We start from the raw sequence: 11,883 nt of genomic DNA, 5'->3' as shown, positions 1-11,883 counted from the left end.
GACATTGTTTAGGCTATATAGTTCAGTGCATAGTTCAGAACGTTCAGGGAGAATTAATGCCTAAAATGTTCTCACTTTCGACTTATCCTTTTGTAAATGAATAAGAAGATAAGTAATAAGTTGTTAGATATGAAGCGAAAGGCTGTTGTTTCTCACACAACCCAACATTAAGGTTCCTTAAGAGTTGAATGACTGAAGAAAATAAGTCGGTCTTCTATCTTTAAGAAAGAATACAGTTTTTTTTTATCGAAAAATTTATGGGTTATTGTGCAGCAGTTATTGCACGTTAGAAATTTGAACATAGGCGGACTAAGAGCGGCCTGAGTGGGATGACGCAGCACAATGAGAGAAAAAATAATAAATAAATGGATTTTTTAGGTTGATTGGAGATGTATGCAGGCGCTCTGGGGGCTAATTTGCGAATTTCACCAGCTATAAACATGGCCTTGTAGTGACTAAAGATTTTTTTTTTTTTGTGTGGGGGGGGGGGGGTTGTTAGTTATTTGAACTCGGTCAGAAGTGGCGGGAAAATAATGAAGCATTTTGATGATGACTTCCAAGGTGTTATAAGAACTTAGTTCAATAAACATACAAATAAAATAAAATAATGCTTTACATTCAAGAAAACAATAAGTGTAAAATGATAAATAAATAAAAAGATAAAGGCAGTTATTCAAGGTACTCTAAAGTAGCATTTCTACTTTTTCTTTGACGAATGAGAATCTTCATCAACAATGCAGACAGCCAAGAAGACCTCTCCACTGTTTTCCTGAAAATGGAATGAAAGGGTTCGGGCAATGGGCATTAGGACAACAATGACATTTGCAGTGTTCCCTGAGATATTTGCTACTTATTTAGAAGATATACCGTTTACAATACGTCCGTGTCCGGAGGTGAAAATAAAAGCCTGTTTAAACAGACATTTCTGAGAAATAACACAAAGAACAGAGTAAACATTTTGGGAGGAACCAAACGCCGAAGAAGAGAGACGAGTCCCCGAGGGAGGAGTGCAGGAATCCGTGAAGGATCCTGAAGCATATCTTTCATTCTAAATATCATGAAAACATAAACAAAAAAAATAGTGAAACTACACGAAACAGAGAGAAGCCGGCGAGTAGAAGCAATACAGTAGCTTTGTCCATATTGCAAAGAAAGCGTCATTGTGACAAATCATGACGAATAACGGTGTTATTCATTAGGGACAAGAAGCACCTCAGTGGCGTGATCGGTATGGTCTTGACCTGCCACCTCGGCGGCCGCGAGTACGATTCTCGGGCATTTCATTGAGGGATGAGATATGTGTATTTCTGGTGATAGAAGTTCACTCGACGTGGTTCGGAAGTCGCGTAAAGCCGTTGGTCTCGTTGAAAAACCACTGGTTCCCTGCAACGTAAAAACACCATACAAACAAACAAACAATTAGGGACAGGATTAGTGTGATGTCAGAGACACAGGATGGAGGGCATCGAATATGAAGTTGTGGTGCAAAAGATTAACAGTAGATTAAGACGAAAGGAAGCTGTCTGAACGTACCGGCGACTTCGAGACTGAGAAGCCGGTCTCGAGTATATTTAGGTACGGACCTGCGAGACAAGAAGAGTGACTAAGCAATTGCATCCAGATCTAAGGGTTGCGGTTACTCTGACAGTTGGTTAGGTTAGGAGTACGCCATTGAGAAAAGGGGACATGACTCTGTTGTTTACTTCTCGTTCTCGCTTGCTGTTGTTTGTTTGTGGTGCGGAATCATCGACAATATTTCAGTGAGGCTGCAGTATAACCTGCATTGTCGATTGTTGCTGCTGAAGGGTGAAAAGATTGTAGGCGGCCAGGCTTTGATAGAAAACAAAAAAAAAAAGATGCCGAACAACAAAATTTGATAAAGAAACTTTTTTGTAGGGATAAAAGACCCAGATGAATCCATTTACAGAATTACTGAGAAGAGTGAAAAGACTGCTGGCGGCCAGGCTTTGATAAACAAAACGCAAAAAGAAGGATACCGAAAAAACAAAATTTAATAAAGAAACTGCTTTTTAGGATTAGAAGCCCCAGATGAATCCAGTTACAGAATTACTGAGAAGAGTGAATATCCATCAGATGAAATCAAAACAGTAAAGGATATTTTGAAATTTATGGATGTTGAAGTGTTACAAACTTGAGGGCGTTCGTATACGAAGCCTCGTGATAGTAATATGTTTCGTAAGGTGGGTTTTAGAGGTTAGGGACGTGAAAAGGGAAGAACGGAGGAAATCATTCCAAATTTAAGAATAAGTTTCACAGTTGGGTACAATAGAGAATTAGGTGAAAATTGTATTGCAAGGGAAATGAGTTTGAGGTGAAGAAAGACCTTTGGAGATTAGAAAGAAAAGGGGCGCAAGATGCCTGTTTGAAAGATAGGGTCCCTTAGGTGGTTAGTGCCGTCAGTGCGCCTCACGTGATGCCACCCTAGGCATCGGTTAAAAGGGTATTTGTTTATATTCCTTTACCCCCGTATTTGCAACTTCCCCGTAGGTGGGCGGGGGGGGGGGGGGCGGGGGGGGGGGGGGCTGGAAGCTAGTGCCGTCAGTGCACCCTCATGTGGTGCACTGTAGGCATTACTTAAGGTTCTTTGCAGAATGCCATTGGCCCCTAGCTGCCACCCGTTTCATTACTTTTACTGTACCTCCTTTCATATTCTCTTTTTTTCCATCTTACTTTCCACCCTCAACTAACAATTGATTTATAGTGCAACTGCGAGGTTTTCCCATCGTTGCACCTTTCAAACCCTTTATTATCCATTTCCGTGTCAGTTCTGAATGACCTCATAGGTCCCAGTGCTTGGTCTGTGCCCTTAATATTATATTCAGGTCAATTCCTAGTGGGAATCACTTCTTAGCTACATACTTCATTCCCACCTTTCTTAAGTATTGCTGTCCAACTTCCCCAGCTCCCTCTCTACACTCTATTAAGTACTGAATGGTTGAAGGTCCATCAGTGCTGGCTTTAGATACTCGTTTTCTTAAATCGCCAGCATTTGAAAACAGGAAACCAAAGCTAGGCCCCGTAAGGCGTTACTTAAGGGTCCTTGCAGCTCCCCTTCGACCCCTAGATGCAACCTCTTTCATTTCCTTTACTGTACCTCCGTTCATGTTTTCTTTCTTCCATCTTACCCTCCACCCTCTCCTAACAATTGTTTCATAGTGCAGCTGCGATGTTTCTCCTCCTGTTACACCATTCAAGCCTTTTTACTGTCAATTTCCCTTCCAGCGCTGAATGATCTCATAATAGGTCCCAGCGCTTGGCCTTTGGCCTGAATTCTGCATTGTATTTTAAGCAAAGCTTGGGCATTTGTGGCCTTATTGCATTATGGGAAAATCATTGGTACAGAACCAAGAACTCCCAGGAACGTGTAATGGAGCCCAGTGACACACTTCAAAGCTTCCAACGACTACCCCGGACAAGGCGCTCCGACACCTTTCTTTCACCCGCTCACCCACCAGTTCCTCTTGTGTTCATCCGACCGCACTTGCATGACGTTAGATCATTTGAATAAGAAGCCATCTGCTTCTCAACGTCTGTTAAAAGATGTAGTATTCCACACTCCCGCAGATTTCCATGGTCGAGTGTGCCGTTAGTCGGTGCAGGCATCTTCCTTAGGCCGATGCTGATAATTCTGTGTTTAAAGATCCCCGAAGAGAAGTTTGTGTTGTGGTTGTTGATGTGCTCCTCATCTGACGACACAAACAAATTTCGTGTCGCTGACGTCACGCAGACAGCATAGAATGACCGCATAGGTCCCAGCGGCCAACCTTTGGCCAAAATCCTATATTCCATTCTATTTTGACGTCACACAGAAGGCAGCAGCCATCTTGCTGCTGCTGCTGCCACCGGAATGACTGTGAGGGATGATGTTGTTGTGCCTCCTACTTGTCTGGTCTAATTATGCCTTCATTCTCGAGATTATACATTGCAATTATCATCTGATGATTTATATTGCCCCGTCAATATATTATTTCATGCAGTTACTTTTCGTAGTCTTAAGTCTCTCTCTCTCTCTCTCTCTCTCTCTCTCTCTCTTCTCTCTCTCTCTCTCTATATATATATATATATATATATAATAAATATATAATTAGTATGTGTGTGTGTGTGTGTGTGTGGGTATATATAAATATATATATGTATCTTTATTGTGTGTGTATGTATATGTTTGTATGTATGTATGTACATATGTATGTATTTGTGTGTGTGTGCGTAATTCTTTTTAAGGTGATTATAGTCCTTGCCTCCTTCATCCGGTCTCTTCGCTCTCCCAGCGAAGATGTATACAATTGCAGGCGAATCAATGTGAGAGTAACGGGCAATTTCCTCACCCACAGGATGTTCCAGAAAGACAAGAGGATGTTGGTGGCCGTCGGTGGGATCTTTGTGCTGCTTCTGGCCATCGCAACGGCCGAATTGAGAGAGTCGTGGTTCGAGTACAGAGCCAGGACTCAGAGGGAGGTCAAGAAGAAGGCCAGGACTTCCTTAGATGCCAACATAGGTAGGTGTCCTTTTCTCAAGGAGATTCGAGGGGATGGTGTTTTATTTGGCCTAATGCTCAGATTTCGTGGTCAAGGGTTTTGTATGTGTTAGTTATGTTATTTTGAGCTGGGAGAGGTAAGTGTCTATTTTCCATGGAGATTCGAGGGGAAAGTGTTTTATTTGACATGATTTTGTAATGCTGAGATTTAATGAGAAAGGAGCTGGCTGAGGGAAGTGCCATTTTTAATCGTATTATTCAAAGATGAATTAAATCGTTATACTTACCAGTCAACGTGGGTTCAGGAACATAATAGATAGAATCTGCTGGTCCCTTTTTACCAGATGCGTATGTAATCGTACTATAGTAGATTCACATCAGCCGTGCATTTGATGTCTAGGCCAGTTCCTTACGACGCTTCATATATGGAGTGTATCTAGTATTATTGACAATTTCCTCTCGGATTCAAGAGGTGTTACTTGCCAAGTGATAGCTGCAACGGATCGTTGGGGATGACTGCGATCTCTTATGTAGTCTTCAGCCAGGAAGGCTTCCGAGTGACCAGAGAGGAGAATATTAAGACGAAGGGGAAGAACTGTTCTTCTTACAGAAAGCTACCGAGGTGGCTTTGTCCGTCCGCACTTCTTCTGTCCGTTCTCAGATCTTAAAACCTGCTGAGGCTAGAGGGCTGCAAATTGCTATGTTGATCATCCACCCTCCAATCATCAAACATAGCAGATTGCAGCCCTGTAGCCTCAGTAGTTTTTATTTTATTTTTTTAAAGGATAAAGTTACCCATAATCGTACCGTTGGCAACGATATGGGATAGGCCATCACAGGGCCTTGGTTAAAGTTTCATGGGCCGCCGCTCACACAGCATTATAACACCGAGACCACTGAAAGATAGATCTATTTTCGGTTGCCTGGATTATACGCTGTACAGGAACCTCGATCGTGCCGAAGAAACTTCGGCGCATTTTTTATTTGTTTTATTAATGGGAGCGCTTGATAGAACTTGAGAAGAAGGACAGTTCTTGCGAAGGGATGGAGCCTATAGAAGCATTGTCCCTGTGCCCTGGTTTAAGGGGATTCCTGGAAAGAGACATTGGAAGAAAATGTTAAGTTTCTTGTGTTATGTTAGCAGGGATATCGGAAGATAAAACCTGGTGGGATTTGGAAATAATAGTGTTTGTATTACTGTTTAAGGGGATTACTTGCAATAATACTTAAAAAAAAAATAGATGGGTAGTGTCACTTTTTGAGGGTGTTCCAAAGAATAGTTTGTGGGATAATTTGAGGGGGTTCTTGTGGTATAATTAAAAGCTCAAAGAAACAGAACTTGAAATGAAGTAGGACTTTTGTGTCATTGTTTGTATAGATCTTCCAATAATTACAAAGTGGAGAAATAAAAAGAAGGGTTTGGCCAGTAGATTCTATATATATTTTTTGAATGAAAAGGAATAAAGACTAAACTACTGTAGTAGTACTACGATTATGAGCACAGGTTCTTTTATATTTTGATGAAATGCATCTGATTTCGACAGATATATGAATCTATTTGTTGAACTAGAATTGTGTTCTTATTCGTAAAGTAATTTAGATGAACCTCATCCTATTAACCCGTACTTGAATTCGACTTCCACAGCGGGAAGTAGCGTTTCTTCAGTCGGTCCACATTTGCATGAGCGTATCCAAAAGCTTGTGAATAGGGTGAGAAGTTAGGGCTAAACAGTAATTCATCAAACTTTCTTTTCTGAAAATGAAGACGAATAAAAAATATATCAGTTTAAGACAGGTCTCTTATCTAAGCTGTCACGTAAAGCCGTTAGTCCCGTTGCTGAATAACCACTGGTTCCATGCTACGTAAAATCACCATAAAAAAAAAATAATATATAAGCCAATTTAGAAATAAAGACGCCATCTAAAACATAGACCATTTAAAAAAATGCAAATTTACAGCTGTACTAGGAAATTTGCCATTGAATTCGGACGACAGAGACATACGCTATTTAGATTGGATGTCAGATTCCTAACACTTTTGTCCATTTAAAGAATCCATGAATTTTTATGAATCTGTTTTTGCCAAGGTTTGGAATGTTTTAAGCATAGGATGAGGCAGCGACTTCGGCCATTTGCTGACGAATCTGGGCGTGTTGGCAAAGTGTATTTTTGATAAGAGGCGCTCGTCTTCAACAATGATGAATGACCGGCACTTTTGCAATTGCAGTATCATGCTGCTCTTTAGAAATAATTGAAGTCGAGTATGGTTATCTGACGGAAGTCGGTACTCAGCTTTGTTCTCGGATTATACTAATGAACGACGTGACTGGAATTTAGAATTTTGATTTAGAATTTTGACGGAGAGGAGGTTTATCTAAGTGGTGCTGCCTGTCTTTTTATTCCGATTATCTAACTGAACCCAAGATACCATGGAAAGTCGTGGGTTGATTGGAACGTAAATTTGGTGAGAAGAGTATCGTGGCCCATATAAAAATTGATAAGAGTTTTTGGATGTATCCGAATTCGAGTTCGGGCGAAAGATGATTGTTTTTTCTTCGGCACTGGGAAGGTATGTCCAGCAATTTTCTGGCGCCTCAGTGGCGTGATCGGTATGGTCTTGGCCTGCCACCTCGGTGGCTGCGAGTTCGATTCTCAGGCATTCCACTGAGGGGTTAAGAGATGTGTATTTCTGGTGATAGAAGTTCACTCTCGACGTGGTTCGGAAGTCACGTAAAGCGGTTGGTCCCTTTGCTGAATAACCACGGGTTCCATGCAACGTAAAAACACCATGTACAAGCAACCGCCAAGAGAGGACGAAGGTGGCAGGAAAAGTCCCGGATGTGGGGAAGACGGGACCTTCTCCAGAGTAATCTGCAGAAATCGCACTAAATCCAACAATGTTTTGGTCCAGTTGCACCGACGTCCTCCATTCATTACCGCTAACTCCCGCTATTACCGCTCCCGCTTTGAGGAGGAAGAGCGCTCGTCTCTGCTGCAACTCATCTCCGTGGTAGAGAGGGAATCGCTCTATGCACCTCTCCCGTCTGTTTAGGTTTAAACTCCCATTCTTAATTTTCGTTATATTTTTTTTATTATTCCTCCATCCGTTCATGCACATGTATGTATATTCAGCCGTTTGATATGTTTCCGTTCTTGTTCATTGTCAGCCGTATTTCATCGTTTCTTTTTTAATCTCCTATTCTCCTCTTTCGTTAGTTTTCTTTTTCAATTATTCCTCTATTCATTCATGCGCGTGTTTATTCCTTGTCTGACGTGTTTCCTTGTTCATTGTCAGCCGTATTTTATTGTTCATCTCTTCACTTTTTTTTTTTTTATCAGTCTCACTTATGGACATCTCATTGGCAGATTACTCTCTGAGTCTCGTCTCGGTTGGCTGGAATTTTTCCAGAGGTTTACACCAGCCCGGCTTAATCTCAACGACCCACCTTGCAAACCTTTGGGCTTGTTCCACCCAAAGGTGTAGACATTCGGAAAAATAATAGAACTCCGAATCTCCGCGTAGGAAAAAACAAGGAAACCAAAGCAATTTTTTTTTTTAGCATTACAGAATTCTTGCTGAATTCAAGATGAACTTGAATTCCGCAGCTTTTTTATTTATTTATTTTTTATTTATTTCTCAAGAATATTTAAACTTTTTAGACTCAGTACCAACATAAATCAGTAATCGTTATCAGTGTGTCATCAAGAGCATATATATATTATCATGACATTAAACTCGTGGCCAGGATTTTGATTAGCAAACCTCCACAGACTAGATTACAATTCGTCTGCGGCGTAGAAACTCGAAACTTGGGAGGCAGGTCAGAGTCCTTGAAAGACACGTGGGAAGAACTAAAGTAACAGTTAAAAATAATGTCTCTGCAAAGAAACTAATTTACCATCCATCAGAACACCAAGGAAACCTGGAACCAAGTCCTGGGAAAACATTCAGAGTTGCTGTATAGTGACCAACGCAGGTAGAGGCATCTGAGTATCTCCTCTTGTGACTTTTCCGAACCTCAGTTTCTGACGACAATCAGATAAGGTAAACGGTGAGCTAGTCAAGCATTGGGGAAAATGGAAGAATATTGAAAGTGTTCAACAGGGCGGTGATGTGTTTATTTCTTGAACTGTCCCCTTTGCGTTATTGACGTCGGGTGGATCAAGGTAAGGACCATGAATTCTCTCTCTCTCTCTCTCTCTCTCTCTCTCTTCTCTCTCTCTGAACGATTCCAAATTCGTGTCTGATATGTACCTTCTATATAACATTTTCCTTTTGTCCGTGCGCTCTTTTGCCAACTTGTAGGCTTTCGTATTGTGTCAGGAAAACAATTTAGACAGATCGAGGAATTAGGCTACTCCGGTAAAATGGCTTGTTAGGAATTGCTAAAAAGCAAGGCTTGAAATACTTAGAACTCCTATGGTAACTCTTGAAAAGAAAGAGTTTTAGTTTAAATTTCTCTGTAAGTTCCTTTTTACTGCATATTTCTTACCATTTCTGATTTCTGCAACACAAACTTTTATATGGTGAAATGGAGGTTGTATAATTTACGTGGCTTCTGCTGTCACTTTAATCCACAGTAGTAAGTGTACCTGGTCACCATTCATTCTCCTACTACGAAGAATAGTACAGCATAGGCGTTTACGAAGCTCATATACCAATCTGTATGCTTTCGCTTTGCTGTAATTATCGACTTTTTAGCCTCTTTACACTAATATGCCTGCCAGTTAGTGAGTTGTTACCGAGTCTTGTGAACGTCTCATTGCTGATTGTTCCCCAAAGTTCTTCATCTTCTTCTTTACGTGAAGTCTTTGGATCTTTACCTATACTTCTCGGAATTTCATGGTTCGGCTGCAAACACGAATTGTGTGCAGATCAAACTGCTGGCAATTTCCTGGGGGTCCTCCGTCGGGAAATTTGTAAAATTTCGTGAGCTGCTTCTGATGGCTTTAACTCTTTAGACAAACCTTCCAATGTTGAGCAGCGTTTTAGGATAATTTTCACGATGCTGTGCCCACTTTTTATTGACCGCACACAAGGTGATTCTATGATCTTCAACATTCGGTGTCCAAATTCTCAGGGTAGCGAGACGTGGAAGGAGATCCGTCATGCGGTGTAAGGAACCACGCTCTTCAAGCAAAGTAAATAAGATTCAGGATGTTCTTCTAGTAGCCTTCATTTTGACTGAGGTGAAAATATGAATCCTGTTCCACGCTGGGTGAGGCGGGGAATCTAGTGTAAAAGCTACTTATCACAGCAAAAGAAATAGTTAAGGGAGGCTTCGAACTCCAGTTAAAAGAACGAGTCCAGTGTCAGACCACTTACACAAAGATTGAGGACAGCTGGTGAATTCTTAGATACACACACAGACATAAGTATAAGGGATTGTATTGTATTAGTATGTATATTAATATATCTATATATATATATATGTATATATATAGGTATATAGCATATATTGTAATATATATATATGATGTATATATATAGTGTGATAGTATATATATATGTGTGTATATATATATATATGTGTGTATATATATATATGTATATATATATATGATGTATGATATATATAATGGTGTATAAGATATATATATATGTGTATATAATATATATATGTAATGATATAAAAAAAAATATATATATATATGTATATGAGTGGTTATATATATATATGTGATATATATATACTAATGTATACTATATATATATTATAAAATATATATATATATGTGTATATATATATAGTATGTATATATATATATATATGTTTATATATATATATATTATATATGTATATATATATATATATAATATGTGTATACATATAATATAAAAAAAGGATATATATGTGCAAATAACCAACATATCTTAATAATACCTATACCTGTGCTTATACTATATATACGCTGAACCAGAAATAGGTAGTGGATATACTGTGTATAATGATATTTATATATATGTAAGTATATTGTGTGAATATATTATATATATTATTATATATATAATATATGTATATATATATATATATATATATATATATATATTATAATATATATATATAATAATATATATATATATATATATATATATATTATAATATTCAAACGTTCACACACGATATACTATTTAATCCCTGAAAGGCCTTCGGGGGAGAGAGAAAGAGATTGTGCGTGTGTGTGTGTGTGTGTGGATGTATGTATGTGTACCTACGAATAAAAGACAGAAGGTGGTAATTACCTCGAAAGGAAAGGAACGCTTATTTCCGTCATGGTTTTAGCTTCGGTAACAGGAAAACCCATTAAAGTTTAGATGACTGTCTTTGCAAGATGAGTGTAAACATTTTTGCCCTATTTTTCGCTCTAGAGAGAGAGAGAGAGAGCATTACAGCGGTTTTGTAAATGATCTCAGATGAAACCACCAGGAGTCCAAAGGCGTGAAGGATGTATGAGAGAAATTTTTTTTCTTATAACAAGGGTGAGTACATTCCAATTAAAAAAAAAGAGTAAGGAATGATTGGGAATATTTTTGGCCCAAATATGAACAAGATGAAACAGAAAAAGAGAGGTATCGGTTACTGATATTCTTACTGAAGTAATGTCCTCCTCCGGGTACGTGTTGATGCGTGATACGGAATGTGTCATACTAGTATTGATGCTATAGTAGATTCACATCGACCGTGCATTTGATGTCTAGGCCCGTCCCTTACGACGCTCCTGATTGGCTGTTGATAAGCCAGTCACAGGGCAGGAGGTATGTTTCAAACGTATCCCTCAGGAGAGGTGGAACATAAATCCTGCCCATATGAACTCTCTCGAGAGACTGAGAGTTTCCAGCCCCGTCATTGGCTTATCAACAGCCAATCAGGAGCGTCATAAGGGATGAGCTTAGACATTAAATGCACGGTTGATATGAATCTACTATAATAGTGTTATTGTTAGTAGAATTCATTAATTTTAGTGGTAGTTGAGTAATGGTGGTGAATGTCATAGTAGTATAGTAGTATAGATGCGTGTAAAAGTAGTAACAGTGACATGAGTGAATGTAGGAGTGGTATAATTGTTATTATTTGTAGTGATAGTGACTGTAATAGCAAGAATCTTCCTTTTGCCGTTTGAAGTTATTCGGTTTAATTGTCTTTGCTTACCTGATCGTAAGAAAATCAAAGGGAAAAATGTAAAGTAACTACAAAAAAATGAAGAAAAATACGTGTCGAATACGACTCTTTACTTGCTGTTCTGAAATCCAAGTGGTAAAGAACAGAATGGAATTAAATAACTATCATTGTTGTTAATATTCTTATTCTGTTTATATTACTCATGGTGTTGTAAACGTCAAGGTAACGCAAATAGTAAACGGAGGAGGAAAAAAATCTGTTGCCCCA

At 39.1% G+C, this 11,883-nt stretch overlaps 1 protein-coding gene across 3 annotated transcripts in view; it reads left to right on the top strand.

The window, feature by feature from the left end:
* Positions 1–11,883, top strand: part of LOC135211997 (uncharacterized) — a 127,531-nt gene that overhangs the window by 66,303 nt on the left and 49,345 nt on the right. For all 3 annotated transcript variants that reach the window (XR_010313804.1, XM_064245269.1, XM_064245267.1), the window contains one exon: positions 4,353–4,516. Coding sequence is in view for 2 of the 3 variants with exons in the window: in XM_064245269.1 (XP_064101339.1) it covers positions 4,354–4,516 (163 nt within the window). In the remaining variant the exon portion in view is untranslated. The remainder of the gene's footprint in view (positions 1–4,352; positions 4,517–11,883) is intronic.

Source organism: Macrobrachium nipponense, chromosome 40 (genome assembly GCF_015104395.2).
Source record: "Macrobrachium nipponense isolate FS-2020 chromosome 40, ASM1510439v2, whole genome shotgun sequence".
NCBI lineage: Eukaryota > Metazoa > Arthropoda > Malacostraca > Decapoda > Palaemonidae > Macrobrachium > Macrobrachium nipponense.
The sequence above is the reverse complement of the archived record's forward strand: the minus strand, read 5'-3'. Positions and strand labels throughout refer to the sequence as shown.